General features: G+C 47.7%; 1 protein-coding gene across 2 annotated transcripts in view; it reads left to right on the top strand.

Annotated features, from left to right (window-relative positions):
• The window catches only part of LOC135823277 (DAZ-associated protein 1-like), a 28,277-nt gene extending 13,225 nt beyond the window's left edge, over positions 1-15,052 (top strand). Inside the window, exons 5-11 of one of the 2 annotated variants that reach the window (XM_065336131.1) lie at positions 2,147-2,399; positions 3,849-4,229; positions 5,859-6,089; positions 8,252-8,319; positions 9,585-9,659; positions 11,729-11,767; positions 13,491-15,052. In XM_065336131.1, the coding sequence (XP_065192203.1) occupies positions 2,147-2,399; positions 3,849-4,229; positions 5,859-6,089; positions 8,252-8,319; positions 9,585-9,659; positions 11,729-11,767; positions 13,491-13,562 (1,119 nt within the window). In that variant the 3' untranslated portion in view covers positions 13,563-15,052. The remainder of the gene's footprint in view (positions 1-2,146; positions 2,400-3,848; positions 4,230-5,858; positions 6,090-8,251; positions 8,320-9,584; positions 9,660-11,728; positions 11,768-13,490) is intronic. The other variant, XM_065336132.1, reaches the window with a different exon arrangement.
• Positions 15,053-15,518: the final 466 nt, after the last annotated feature.

The raw sequence follows: 15,518 nt of genomic DNA, 5'->3' as shown, positions 1-15,518 counted from the left end.
CTGTGCATACCATGCTGCCCAGTTGTCCTCGAGTCGACCGGCGTATTTCGCCGGGGTGGCCCAGTTATGAACATGGCGGGCAGGCGCAGGAACAGCGGCGGCTGGTGCAGCAGCTGCGGGAGCAGCAGTGGCTGTTCCTGCGCAGAACACAAGAACGATACAAAAGCCCTCTCAAAACTGACGAATAAACCTCTCAAGCAACCAGTGAGTGATCGGTTGGTGGCTCCAAGAACTAAAGTCCCGATAGCCAACGAATACCTATTAGGGTGACATACCTTGGTTTCAGGGAATACGGGTCGTGTAGCGCGAGGACGATAGCAACATACCTTGGTTGCAGGGAATACGGGTCGTGTAGCGCGAGGACGATAGCAACATACCTTGGTTGCAGGGAATACGGGTCGTGTAGCGCGAGGACGATAGCAACACACCTTGGTTGCAGGGAATACGGGTCGTGTAGCGCGAGGACGATAGCAACATACCTTGGTTGCAGGGAATACGGGTCGTGTAGCGCGAGGACGATAGCAACATACCTTGGTTGCAGGGAATACGGGTCGTGTAGCGCGAGGACGATAGCAACATACCTTGGTTGCAGGGAATACGGGTCGTGTAGCGCGAGGACGATAGCAACATACCTTGGTTGCAGGGAATACGGGTCGTGTAGCGCGAGGACGATAGCAACATACCTTGGTTGCAGGGAATACGGGTCGTGAATACGGGTCGTGGAGCGCGAGGACGATAGCAACATACCTTGGTTGCAGGGAATACGGGTCGTGTAGCGCGAGGACGATAGCAACATACCTTGGTTGCAGGGAATACGGGTCGTGTAGCGCGAGGACGATAGCAACATACCTTGGTTGCAGGGAATACGGGTCGTGTAGCGCGAGGACGATAGCAATACACTATGTCATGGCCAATCTTCTTGCAGGATCGGCAATAGGGACGGAGACGAAAGGGCCAACGCCGCTTTGGTCGTACATATACCGGTAGTACAGGGACATACCGGAGGGCATGAGAGCTCGCTGGAGAATTATGGTGATCCACTGGACCGGAACGCGTACGCCGCAGCATCGATCTGCTGTGCGGATGGACTGGCGATCCGGGATTCTGCGTCGATCTCAGGTCGTCGTGGGTTCAGAAATGCGGTTGGGACCTATTAACTTTGCTTTCTGCTCATTGGTCGAGGAGAGTAGGAGGATACGCAGAAATTAAGAAATTAAGTGAAAGGCTGCGCTAAAGATGGGGTTCGAATCTGACAAAGTTAACTTTAACCACCGCTGCCACCAATGTAATCAAAATATTAATTAAAACAGAAATGCGCAGCAGCTTTTATAGGCAACAGACCACATACGCTAACGTACGGGGATACGCTACAATCAAGCAAGGCAGGGATACTACACTACCTTTTGCCAAGCCCGTTGGCAGGAAGTGCGAGCTCCCACGTTTCGAGCAACCATTTTCGTTGCCAGTTCAAAATTAATAATAGTGACTGAGATAGTTGCATACGCAGTCATCACTGGTACACACAAACTACCACGGATGCGTTTGGTATACTGTAGCATTTTGTGTGACGTCCTTTAGTTGGATTACATCACCGAAAGGGATCATAACATTATTCAAACTGTTGTCTCATCGTCGACTACTTGCGTAAATCAGTTTCTTTGAATAATTTCACCAACTGACTTTGAGGAAGTTTTACTGACCTGCTATCACATGGAAGACGTGCCGAGCTAAACTAGGACTTGGAATTCAACTCCCCCGATCTTGTGAATATTTTATAAATGGGGCTCCTTCGCGCTGCTAGTTTGTGCGTGGCGTGTGTGGGTTGCGGGGAGAGCTGAGTCCCAGAGCTTAGTGGTAAAGTATCGCTGGGCGAAACGTTCACCGGGCATAACTTTCACCGGGCATAAGCGAGCGGGGGCCCTGGCTGAAGTAGTGTTGGTGGCAGTCAAAATTTCATTAGAACCCTTCCCATTTCAACTACCTCAACCTTACGGATACTGGTAGATATGGATGAACTTTCATTTTCCTTCTTTTACAAAGTGTTCAAGGCGCACATGCCAGTACTCAGTCACTGGGGTTTAAATGTGAGCGGCTTATGACGGTTGCATTCAATTCTCTCGCCATTCCTGACTGCACATGCTACCAGGTGGAAATCAAGAAGGCTAAGCCAAGGAACGAAATGTTCCCAGAGCTCTATGGTGCACCTGCACAGGCCGGTGCGGGTGGCGCCTTAGCAAGACAGAGCGCCGCCCCGAGGAATCTGAGCATTGCCGACGCCAAGCAGAAAACCAGCACGATAAGCAAGACGCTGTCGGAGGCCAGTGATGTCAGCAGAAGCTCTAGCACTTCTACTAATTCATCTTTGCACAGGCCGATCCCAACGTACCCAACACCTGCTGGTAAGATAATTGATTCGTTCATTGGTTCATTGTACCACATGGTGAATGACACACAATATTTAAATTTTATATAATTTATAGCAAATACTGTGAATGAGTTCAGTGTCAAGTACCCTTGACGTAACATACTGATGAGGCGTGAATTCCCCGACATTATGTAATGAGCAGGGAGTAGTGAAGCCATGCTGGTATGCAGAGTAGAGGGTCCGGAGTTCTTCTCGTGCACTCCAGACGGCAGTCACGAGTCAATCAAGTGTCAGTCAGTCGGCAAGAAGCGTGTGCTCCAACGTTTCCAGCAGCAACCTTGGACTTCCGGAATTCCAGAAGTCTCTATGGCCTAGAACATAATTAATTGTGGCTGTTAAAGTGCATGTTCTGATGCTAGAGTCCTGCTCAATAAAATCCAGTTGCGGCACTCAAGTAAGTTTGCGCCTTGCATCATTTCCCAGCCCAGTGTTTTAAGGGCTAGGGCTGAGCAACACCCTGCGTCTACTTGAGTTACGTCACAACTTACGTGAGTGGATTTCATTGAGCAGCACTGTACTAGTATGTGTCCTGCTGCGGCCTTCAATCTACCATGTTGCTATCCCTGTCCCTGACCTGTGCTTCAATCTACCATGTTGCTATCCCTGTCCCTGACCTGTGCTTCAATCTACCATGTTGCTATCCCTGTTCCTGACCTGTGCTTCAATCTACCATGTTGCTATCCCTGTCCCTGACCTGTGCTTCAATCTACCATGTTGCTATCCCTGTCCCTGACCTGTGCTTCAATCTACCATGTTGCTATCCCTGTCCCTGACCTGTGCTTCAATCTACCATGTTGCTATCCCTGTCCCTGACCTGTGCTTCAATCTACCATGTTGCTATCCCTGTCCCTGACCTGTGCTTCAATCTACCATGTTGCTATCCCTGTCCCTGACCTGTGCTTCAATCTACCATGTTGCTATCCCTGTCCCTGCCCTGTACTTCAATCTACCATGTTGCTATCCCTGTCCCTGACCTGTGCTTCAATCTACCATGTTGCTATCCCTGTCCCTGACCTGTGCTTCAATCTACCATGTTGCTATCCCTGTCCCTGACCTGTGCTTCAATCTACCATGTTGCTATCCCTGTCCCTGACCTGTGCTTCAATCTACCATGTTGCTATCCCTGTCCCTGACCTGTGCTTCAATCTACCATGTTGCTATCCCTGTCCCTGACCTGTGCTTCAATCTACCATGTTGCTATCCCTGTCCCTGACCTGTGCTTCAATCTACCATGTTGCTATCCCTGTCCCTGACCTGTGCTTCAATCTACCATGTTGCTATCCCTGTCCCTGACCTGTGCTTCAATCTACCATGTTGCTATCCCTGTCCCTGACCTGTGCTTCAATCTACCATGTTGCTATCCCTGTCCCTGACCTGTGCTTCAATCTACCATGTTGCTATCCCTGTCCCATGACCTGTGCAGGCTCGACGCAAACAAGCCCAATGACTGTCACTAGTGTGCTTATGCCTCCCATGGCTCACGTAGTGCCACCCCCGGCAGGATGGATGCAGTCGGGCATTCCGGTGAGCACCCAGCCGGCTCACAACCTGCAGGCATGCGCAGGTCAGCTACAAGTACCTCTGACTCAATCACACGTTAACACCGCGCAGTTCATGGGCCGAGCGCCTATGCCATGCCCTCCCACCCCCCCTGTGGTCACCTCGCCAAGCAATGGTCATTTCCCCTTGCCGCCGCAGGCTTCCACCAATTGGGGTCATACTGCACCGTTCGCAACATCCGTGGCGCAATCCAGTCTCGGCCTGCAGCTCAATCCGTTCCCCACCGGCATGCCTGGGGCATACTGTAAGTCGGGGGCTTACTCGTTTGTTTTCTGCGTCATTTTATTGTGTGTATGTGTGTGTGTGTTTGTGTGTGTGTGTGTGTTTGTGTGTGTGTGTGTGTGTGTGTGTGTGTGTGTGTGTGTGTATGTGTATGTGTGTGTGTGTGTGTGAGTGTGTGTGTGTGTGTGTGTGTGTGTGTGTGTGTGTGTGTGTGTGTGTGTGTGTGTTGTCTAAAAAACATAGCTGTTCGCTATCATCGCTCCCGCGATGGGCATGTCTGAGGTCTGAGGTGTGTGTGTGTGTGTGTGTGTGTGTGTGTGTGTGTGTGTGTGTGTGTGTGTTGTCTAAAAAACATAGCTGTTCGCTATCATCGCTCCCGCGATGGGCATGTCTGAGGTCTGAGGTGTGTGTGTGTGTGTGTGTGTGTGTGTGTGTGTGTGTGTGTGTACACAGCCAGTGTATGCCGGAGTATGTGGTGTGGTGTGTGTGTAGAAAAAGAAAAAAAAAAAAGAAGAAGAAAAAAAAAATGGAAAAATGAAAAATAGGGATTCACTGGCCAGAAAAAGTCACTTCAAACAGCTGTGTGGTGGATACCAGGCTAAAAATAGTGGCGGTCAATTCATCAGCCTTGCAAGCTGTTGAATGGTGTAATCCCAGCACAAGTTGCTATGTCTAACATAGCTGTTCGCTATCATCGCTCCCGCGATGGGCATGTCTGAGGTCTGAGGTCTGAGGTGTGTGTGTGTGTGTGTGTGTGTGTGTGTGTGTGTGTGTGTGTGTGTGTGTGTGTGTGTGTGTGTGTGTGTGTGTGTGTGTGTGTATCCCATATCATGAGTTGTGCTGTGGTATGTGCAGTCGATTTCCAATCGAAAGGTTTCGCGTTCAATTCCCGACGATTAATGTCGCACACGTCTTTCTTTTCTTTCGCATTCTCCTAGCTCTTCTTTCATTTTCCTGGGTGGCTACCAGCAGCCATTGCATGCCTAAGTATTTGCTGTGCTGTGTGTGTGTTAAATTAAAAAAATGGTAAAAAGTGAAAAATAGGAATTGGTCAGAAAAAGTCACTTCAATCAGCCGTGTGGTGCAGACCAGGCTAAAATTAGTGGCAGTCAATTCACCAGCCTTGCAAGCTGTTGAATGGTGTAATCCCAGCACAAGTTGCTATACTCATTTAACATAGCTTGTTCGCTATCATCGCTTCAGTGATGGGCAGGAGGATGAGTGTGGGTATGGGTGTGGGTGTGTGTGTGTTGGTGTGTGCGTGTGTGGTGTGTACGTGTGTGTGTGTGTGCGAGGGCGCATGCATGCGAGTGTGCATGCATGCGTGAATGTGCTTGCCTGTGTGTATCTTTAAAGGCGAAGTGCACAGCTTGAACCCTAGGAGCTGTGGACTTTAGAAATACCTACATATTGTAAGACTCAGTCCATAGTTGTTAGTAGTAGCAGTGGAAAGATGAAAAAAGCATGTCTGGGATTGCGAACAGCCAACCTGCAGCCGTAAATTGCAAAATAAAAATAGAGCAAGAACCCTCCTGTCCAATTTCTCGTGAAAACCTGACGACAAACAATCGATTAATTGTGTATGGCCCAATGCGATGTAATGTACCATTGGACACGATTTCAGTTGTCTGTGTTCTTCTCTCTGTGTTAGCAATACCGGCTCAGTCTGTCGGCCCACATACTGCTCATCTACCTCCTCAGTGCAGTCCGTTCTCACCGCCCGTATTCTCACACATGGCGAGCAGCGGCACTGCTCTCTCACCGTTCCTCCCCCCAGCGGTCCAAGGAATGCCACAGCTGTCCATGTATCAACCTCTCACTGCTTTTCAGATTCCGCCGGCCGAGGGTAGAAGTTCCGGACCTAAGCTCAGCGTTCCATCGGGTAAGAACACTACAAACAATATGCTGCATCCACTTCCTGCACGGGCACTACACATCAGTAGACACAGTTAGCATTTTACCCTTCACCCTAACTTCGACCGTCGGCCTGTACCGCCTTTTGTCTGTTGTCAAGACCTGGTCAGCATTTCGCTTTCTGACACAACGATCGACTTGTGACGTCACCCTAATCGAAACATTACCGTTTCGTTCTCTCGGTGAACAGAGTTTTCTATCGTCGAAACGATACCGAACCGACGGTATTTTTGGGTGCTGGGTACGAGTACCGTTGGATTTAGTGTGAACGGTAAAATGCTAACCATGTCTGTTATGTCGTGCCAGCAGTTTCCTACAGTACTAAGTACTGTTGGCCACTTTAGTGTAGAAGAAGCAGGCTAGGGATGGAAGGTATACATCTAAGATGACCGTCACCTTTTTGCGGGGCAAGTTACCCCATACTTGGCAGGTACAACCTGTTGTAGGACAGTTGTGAGTATGACCTCACAAAGTTCATGAGCTTTTACGAAGAGTTGGTATCAAGGTGGTGTACGGCTGTAGTGGACGTGCCCCACCAAATCTAATTGCGGGAAATTGATGCATACTAGTATAGTACGTCCCATTCACCAAGCGCAGTACAGGTGGAATCCTGATAATTCGAATATGGCTTAATCCGAACATACCGCTTAATTGAAAATATTTCAGGACCGATTTTTCGGCAATACAATTCCCACATAATTTTTTCTGATAATTTGAACCTGGAACCAGACATGTCCAGTTAATTCGAAGTTCCACGGATTCCACTTTAATACATAGAAAATGTGTGGGATTTGTGCTGGTAATTCGAAGTTAGCAAAGTGTAATTCAAAGTTCACTGTACACTGTACTGGTCAGTTCAGTTTGCATGAGCAGGCTGTGCCAGTCAGTTCAGTATCCGTGAAATCTGTGTCTAAGGTCCATAGCGCAACTCTGCGTGACCATGAGAGCATTTTGATATACATATTGTGTTGTGGGTTCATGTTTGGATAATTAGAATGTCCGGCTAATTAGAAGTTTTTTCCTGGCATTTCGAGGTTCGAATTATCAGGATTCCACCTGTATATTATACCCATATTCAGTAGAACTATGATGATATGTACGCCGTGGGTAGCAAATAGAACGTGCACTCAGTATCCCAAGAACATACTTCAGCTGGGGTCAATGGACCCGTGTGCCGGACAATGTCCGGACTACTGTAAAAGCATTATACATAACGAAGTGCTAAATTCTAACGAGTTAACGAGGAGAAATCTGTCGTGAAAATAGAAAACGTTAGACAGAAATCGATACATACTGTTGCTATTGAGCGTTAAGAAGGAGTGAGAATCCGTTACCTTTGGTACACGTAAACTGGTCAATTTTAGGAAATCGTTATATATGCGCCTCGTTCGAATAATGGCTTTTTACACTAAGCTAGAGCCTGTCTTGTCAGAGTACGCACGAAGTGAGTTCTACTGTGCACTCGGTGGCTCAACTGCGCATCATAGATGAGGCGTAGTACATTAAAACTCTCATAGTACATAAACACCGGCTCTGCTATTAGAGGATGCGTGCATCCCGCTTTGCTTGTGATACCGGATGCCCGCCATACCGTACACGATGTATGGAAGGCTGTGGTATTACATGGCTGAAACCAACCATTACCTTGCCCTGCTGGTCCTGCAATGTCAATACCGCAACTCCCTCACAGAGCTTCATACTCGTACTGCCCTGTAAACATGGTAATGACTGCCTCAAATGCAGTCAGCTGTGTACACGTGCACGTGCCGGTGTGTGGACATGTTGTTTTGCCATCTCTTCTAGTACATGCATCATGGTATACATCTTTCTTCAACCGCTTTCTCACCAATAGCAAAATAATCTCATTCGCTGCTGCAGTTTTGGCTCAAGTTGGTGTGTTTGACCTTCCCGGTCAGTCCCAATGGCGCTGATCTACAGTTGCATTCACACATGCTAACTGGCATGTGCCAGCTAGTAGTATAAGTCCGCTCGGAACAATTGAATAGCCAATGCTGTCTGACGATCACCCAGTGCACGACATCACAGCAAGGCCGTGTACCGTCTTCTCGGAATTATTTGGTGCGGACACGTGAGTCTATGTGGTTACAATTGTTTTTTTGTGTCCTGCAGAGGAATTCCAAGGTCAGCTGACAAAGACAGAGGATGGAATCACATACTTCAACCCTGATATGCAGCAGGTAAAACAACCAGGATGACAAGTGCACATCTGGCTGCGCTGCAGATACTCAGCGCAGTGTTTTCACGGGCACAGCTGCGTCCTGTAAACCGCCCAATATCCGCGTCACTAAATTTTCGCGATTTCTCAGAACCGGCGAGTTAACGATGGCAAACCTTCGCGTAACACTGTGGCCACACACATACACCCGCTGTTGGTGTTTGATTTCTCGGTGGTAAATGTTCGCATCACACTCTCCTCGCAAAATTAGCAAACATTGATACGTCGCAAACATTAGGCAGTTTACAGTACTGTGGCCCGGGTGCTAGCTGCGTGTAAGCCATTGGGGGTACAATGCCACGAGCGGCAGTGTGCTGGGTACTAAAGTGATGATGGTGGTCGTGATGTGCTTACTGCTTAGGTCATGTTGGTAGCGTGTGCGCTTGCAGCATGGCACATTGCGTACAGTAAGATCTGTTTTTCTTGTACCGCACTGTACTGTACTGTAGTCTGAAACGGCAATGTGTTATGTCAAGTCTAATGTCCAAAAAATAGGTAACTGTATTGTGCTGTGTGGGGTATGTTGGAGTCTGCTGTCCACCTCAGTCTCTGTTTTCCGGTTGGGTCTATGGTTGTCTCCTTGTCTGTGTCTGTCCACTTGTACAATGAGCCGATGTACAATGTGCTGGTGTCATCAAGGGAAGTGTTCTTGTGCTGCTGTACTGGTGGTGTTGGCATATGCAAGACGTCAGTGCTTGCTACCCCGTGTAAACCATGTTGTGGCGGTGGCATATCATTATGCAAGATGTGCTAGCTACCCCGAGTGCCGTGACCATGTAATTTGTGCCTAAAGGCTTTGTTGTCAAGTTTGGCCTCCTGGCCGCCTGCTCGTCATTTTCCTGGGAGCATTTTTATGTTGTGCAAAAAAGCTGTGATGTATGCGTGAACCACTGTACATGCAGTGAGCTGCATCGACCCCCACGGCCGACCCAGTACTCACTTTGTGGAGTGAGGGTAACGTGAATGCAGCTACGGGCCCGGGGATTCCCCCCCCCCCCCCCCCTCCTGACAGGGCCCAGTATTGGGTGTGAGACCTAACGTTACCACCTCACTCTCGCCGCTAGGTGATGCGCCTGCCATCTCAGGTATGGTGGTGGCCTGGCACAAGCGGACGGCCTTCCCCGTACTGGTAATGCAGCAAAACCACCTAAGCTGGTGGTTGTGTAGCCGATTGTAACGTGGACGTGAACATTTTTACTTTACTATCACACATGTGCATGCACCCAGGTCAGGCGCAAGGCACCAGAACGAGTACCTTCCAAAACGGCAGTGAGTATAAAGCGTTTTTCTGCGGATGAAAAGGTATGGCCTGCTCTCAGTTGCGTTCCCTGTCTGTCTTGAGCCCCGGCGCCTTATGTCTGATAATATGTTATTGTGACCCTTGACTCGTATTTCAGTACGTAATACTGTGCGTTATGTAGAATGTGCAGTGTATTGTGTGTGTGTGATATATGTAAAGTACATAGGGAATAAATTAGTGCATAGTTTAGTGGATACTGTGATGTTTTAAAGTACGTTGGAGCGGGAAGGTCAGTCTAACTGTTAGCTGACTTGTACATGTCAGCCTGAAGATGTACATGTACAAGCTCTTGGAGCATTTCGAGCACTCTTGGCGAGGTTTGCAGCTCTTTATAAAAATGCTTTGCTTCACGGAAACGTATTTCATTGCGAAGAGCTGCGCTTCGGTCCTCTAAGCTGAGCCGAGGAGCTCTAACAGAGCGAAACAGTTGCTGTCCACAGATTTGAGATGTACATGTACATGTATATGTGCTGGTTTCTACGCGGTATAGGATTAATGGGAGCCTGTGTTTGTTCTCGCGTTATGTGACCGTTACGTTATCCGCTTTGCATGATTGTGTACCGCGTTGGGCCTCGATGGAGCAATGACCGGCGAACTTCATGTACGCACGCGCGCGCGTGTGTGCTTGCCGCTTTGTGTGCGGTAAGTGAAACGCGTTGTGATGCGCAGTGTATGCAGAGTACTCTACCATGTACAGTGTCTGGTGCAAAGCGGTGTTGCGTGCGAGTAGCTCCCGAAATGTGTTCTTAGTGGCATAAGACAGGAAAGCTAGCTACAGTCAACTTCGCTTATAACGACACTCGGCGGGGCATCAAGAAAAGTGTCCTTATTCGCGAAGTGTCGTTATACGCGAAGTGTCGTTATAATGTATTACAGGTTGGATGTGACTTTGCTCTGGGCATGGAAATTCTGTCGTTATTCGCGAATTGTCGTTATATCCGCAGTCGTCATTAGCCAAGTTGCCTGTATTTGTATTTGTGTAGATGCATAGACTCCGCTGTATCCTTGGTATTGTAAACGTACTTCATTATCTTTGCGTGGGCATTCCTAGTCACCATCTTCATTACAATCATACTCTCTATAATGGCAGTATTGCTGCCCACTATCTCCGTCACATCATTTTAATGGTCTCAAGCAGGCTAGCAATTTAAATGAGAAATTGAATTGTATTCTTGATCGACTTTTGTAGCCCTGAGACCATTAAAAGAGCGTGATGGAGATAGTAGGAAAGTATATTGTCCCTAGAGGGGATGTTATTGCGCAACCATGCAGAGTGTTTTTGTATGGATTGGCATCTCCAGCGCCGACTTGCCACTCCAATGCAATGCTACAGTATAACGCATGTAGGATGGTTGTCAGTTGTATCGTAAACCCATGGCACAAACCTGATCCTAGCAGGATGGATGGAGATCACGCTTCGGGAGTGTATATTGTTTGTCGCCGTATTGTCTCTCTCCGTACTGTCTCTCCCCGTACTGTCTCTCCCCGTACTGTCTCTCCCCGTACTGTCTCTCTCATCTGACACTTGACTAGCTTCTGGCTGCTCTAGCTCTGGAGCGTATCGAGAGAAAAACACGGGAAACATTTCTGGAATTTTCTTCCAACATGTTTTCCTGTGCCCGTCATGAATGTGAGAGCATCGTCACAAATAGAAGATGACGAAAACGCAGCCAAGCTGATGTGCTCGCACAGCGCGCAATCAAGGCCAGTCAGGATAGCTCAAAGAGTACTCGATGCACCAGCGTGCATCGCGGTGTGCCTTTAATGCGGGATCCAGGAGGCGCTATTCTGCAGTACTGTCCGATGATCATCCAGTATGGGAAACGTACAGTTACTTCAGCACAGCTTCTTTCATCTCCGATGATGCTCAGGCATAGAGAGTTTTCTAGTCATATTATGACATCATTGAGAAGCAGGAAATCATCCCATTAGTCATACACACATAATAATAATTATTATTATTATGTGTGTATGACTAATGGGATGATTTCCTGCTACTCCATGATGTCATCACCTAGTACCCTGTGTTCTTATTGTTTTATGTGTATTTGCTCTATGTTGCCGGTTGCAGATGCTTAGTCCGGAAGAATGCAGCTATCCTACGAGCGAGGTTAGTACACTGCATCTATACCGGCACGGAGCCACCTACGTGTTGTTCACTTCATTAGCAATCACGGAGTGCTTGACAAAGTTATGAAGCAATCAGCAACTTAGTATCCAGCCCAGAAAGCACACTGCACAATACATTGCATGACCACCACACATGGTAACTACATTGCATGGGTGCAGCAAATGGGGTTTTTCGGTCTTTGACCACTTTGGTGGGTCTGATCTACATTCACCTTCCACCACTATAGGAGCTGCATCTGCACCTTGATCCATAGAGGGTGATAGCATTCCTACGGATGCGGAAAACTCTGCCTCCAGCCGAGTCACAAGTGAACCGTGACATTATTTTGTGCAAGAGGGAATTCCCCCAACCAACCACAGTGAGGTGGAGCCGATGCATAGGAGGGAGAGAGGAAATATTAGTTTCAACTCTGAGGTACACACGCTGGGCGTAATCTGAAGATAGCCCAGAGCATGAAACTTTTGATTTGGAGCAGAATCTGTATACAAAGTAAAACTTTGTAGTAAAGAAAAGGACGAAGGAACTACAAGTTACGCTATTGTGTCCAGTAACAGTTTAGTAGTTCCTTGGTCCCTTTTTTACTATAAATTTATCATTGGCTCTCCATCCGAGTTAAAAACTTTGTAGTTACTGTAAAGCATTATCTTTCCCTTCTTAGTGTGCAGATTAAGCATTACGCTCCTTTGCTTCAGCTTGGTTAGGCACTCGTTCTGGTTAGCGTCAGAGTTGGTTTTCTGCACTCAGCAGTCGTGCAAAGATCGCTGTGTTCACCGCCGTCAGTGCACTCTGAATTTTGATGCTGCTTTTGAGCCAGATTAAAAATGCCGTGTTGTTCAAGTGTCCATTGGACTTCATCGCGTTTGCTTTCACCAGTACTGTGTACAGGGGCATCGGAAGGTATTATAGCGTGCTACGGTTAGCCATCTGAAGTACAATTAACTCCAGGGGGGGGGGGGGGGTGCTAAGCCAAAAATTTTGGAAATTTAGAGCCTGGATCAGTGTGTTTTATTGATTCACGGGGTACCTGGCCGGGGCAAAAAGTGGTCCGGTCAATACCGTAGTGACCGTACCGTGTCCGATGCCCCTGGTACAAGTAAACAATTTCGTTTGGACTTAACTTTCGCTATATTCGTTAGGGGGCACGAAATAACTAAAGTTTGTACCAAAACTAACGTTTTTTCTCTGAACGTTCGGGGTGACAGACCTCGACCAAAAACGAAATTTAGTGCGTAACAAGCCTGCTGGTGGAGTGATCTAGCGAAAGATTTCGTGAACGAAAATTTGTACTTATACAGTAGCTCTGAGCTCCACTGACGAGACTTAGGGGTCGTCGCAAAAGTTTTTTTGTCGTCCCTGAAACGAACATGATTCATTTGGGGGGGGGGGGGGGAGGGGGTGCGAGCCAAAATCGCAAGTCGACCGACACTGTACACATGACATGTACATGCATGCGATTTTTGTCGTCCAGCATAGCAAGCTGTGTTCGTTTCAGAGGGAGGGGAGGGGGTCCAAGTACGAAATGAACGATGTTCGTTTCAGGGATGACAGAAAACTTTTGCGACGACCCCTTAGGACAGTCGAAATAGCTAGCTGTCCAGAGTTTGAACGGTATACATAGTATTGTGCCACATTTTTTAATTTGAAGTTTGTTCTTAATCTGTTCATTTTGCCTTTCTATTGTGGTTTGCTTCGCCCTGGCTAGGATTCGGGAGAAGAAGTGAGCGCTGAACATGCTCACCATGCCAACGCCACTGCAGTAACTGCTGCCTGTTGAGAAGGAATGGCGAGCGACGTGTCCGGGTCAACCATGTGAGCTGTGTATGAGCTACATTGTAACCATCCAGGTGCACAGAACACCTGCATCTGCACCTGCGAATTGATCCTCGACGGCAGTGGCGTTTCTACAGACGCGGAAAACTCGGCGTCACGGGAATCGTGAATATTTTTGTACAGTTTCTACCAACATCTGGCCGTTATTCGCTTCTACTCTTCTATGACTGTATGAGCACAAGTTGCCTGGGTGGCATGTGAGCAGACTGCCTGTGTGGCATGTCAGCAGATTGCCTGGGTGGCATGTGAGCAAACTGCCTGGGTGGCATGTCAGCGGATTGCCTGGGTGGCACGTGAGCAGACTGTGCGTGGAATTTAACCACAGCCTGTGTGGCTTGTGAGCGAAAATCGGCGGCACGCTGAAAAAAAATCAAGAACCAGCGGCTGGACGCTTGCTGCAGTTTCGTGCTCAATGCCAATGGCATGGACGGTGGCACAACCCTAGTCTCAAGTCACATGGCACTTCTAGCTGCACCCACTCAACATTCCTGTGCTCGAAAATCATCGTAATCTGCTAGAATTATTGTGCACGCTTCAACCAAAATCATAATCAAAAATATCTGCATACATGAATATCTGAAGCCGATTTCCCCCCTCATAACGAATGCAATGTACAGTTGCACTGCTGTAACTCAGTACTTTACAGCATACCTCGTAATGTGTGTGACAATTCAGAAACGCCATGCAACAAAAAAAAGGGTGGCATGTCAGCGGATTGCCTGGGTGGCACGTGAGCAGACTGTGCGTGGAATTTAACCACAGCCTGTGTGGCTTGTGAGCGAAAATCGGCGGCACGCTGAAAAAAAAATCAAGAACCAGCGGCTGGACGCTTGCTGCAGTTTCGTGCTCAATGCCAATGGCATGGACGGTGGCACAACCCTAGTCTCAAGTCACATGGCACTTCTAGCTGCACCCACTCAACATTCCTGTGCTCGAAAATCATTGTAATCTGCTAGAATTATTGTGCACGCTTCAACCAAAATCATAATCAAAAATATCTGCATACATGAATATCTGAAGCCGATTTCCCCCCTCATAACGAATGCAATGTACAGTTGCACTGCTGTAACTCAGTACTTTACAGCATACCTCGTAATGTGTGTGACAATTCAGAAACGCCATGCAACAAAAAAAAAATATTCGAGGCTCAGCTGCCGCTTACCCTCGTATTCTCCAGACAGTCTAATTCTCAGAAGCTCAATATTTTATCCGATTGATGTGCCAGTGCAATGGTAAATCAGATCTGCTACTACAGCACTGAAATAGAATGAGTGTCGTTGTGATAACATCATTATTTTACGAGTGTCGTTGTGATAACATCATTATTTTACGAGTGTCGTTGTGATAACATCATTATTTTACGAGTGTCGTTGTGATAACATCATTATTTTACGAGTGTCGTTGTGATAACATCATTTTACGAGTGCGTTGTTACGATACAGTGTTTGTTGTGTGTTGTGCGTGTTTGTCGGATAATAATATCAATAACAATACGCCGATATAATTAGTTGCATAGATAGTACTTACGTTGTTGCTTGCATTCTCGCTCTCCACAGCAACTCCATTGCGTGCTGCGTTCTATGTATTCCTATTCTGTACACTGACTCTCTCTCTGATAGGGTTTGCTGTCACCCTGTCGCTGGGCGCAAGCACCCTCTGACAGACCAAACCGATTCGCTTCATCTTTGCAATACAGTCGTCCCTCTCTAATCCGGCACCTTTTGCTACGGCATTTTCTGCTGGATTAACGAGGGTGCTGGATTAAGAAATCCTGCCCTCTGACCCGGTGTACTATAGTAGAATGACCCCCCAGCAGATGGACCCCCCCCCCGGGCATTGTACTATATAGTAGAGTGACCCCGGGGTCACTCTACTATTATAGTACAATGCCCCGGGGGTC

Source organism: Sycon ciliatum, chromosome 8, assembly GCF_964019385.1.
Source record: "Sycon ciliatum chromosome 8, ocSycCili1.1, whole genome shotgun sequence".
Lineage (NCBI taxonomy): Eukaryota > Metazoa > Porifera > Calcarea > Leucosolenida > Sycettidae > Sycon > Sycon ciliatum.
Note: the sequence above shows the minus strand (reverse complement) of the source record. Positions and strands in the feature narration are given on the sequence as shown.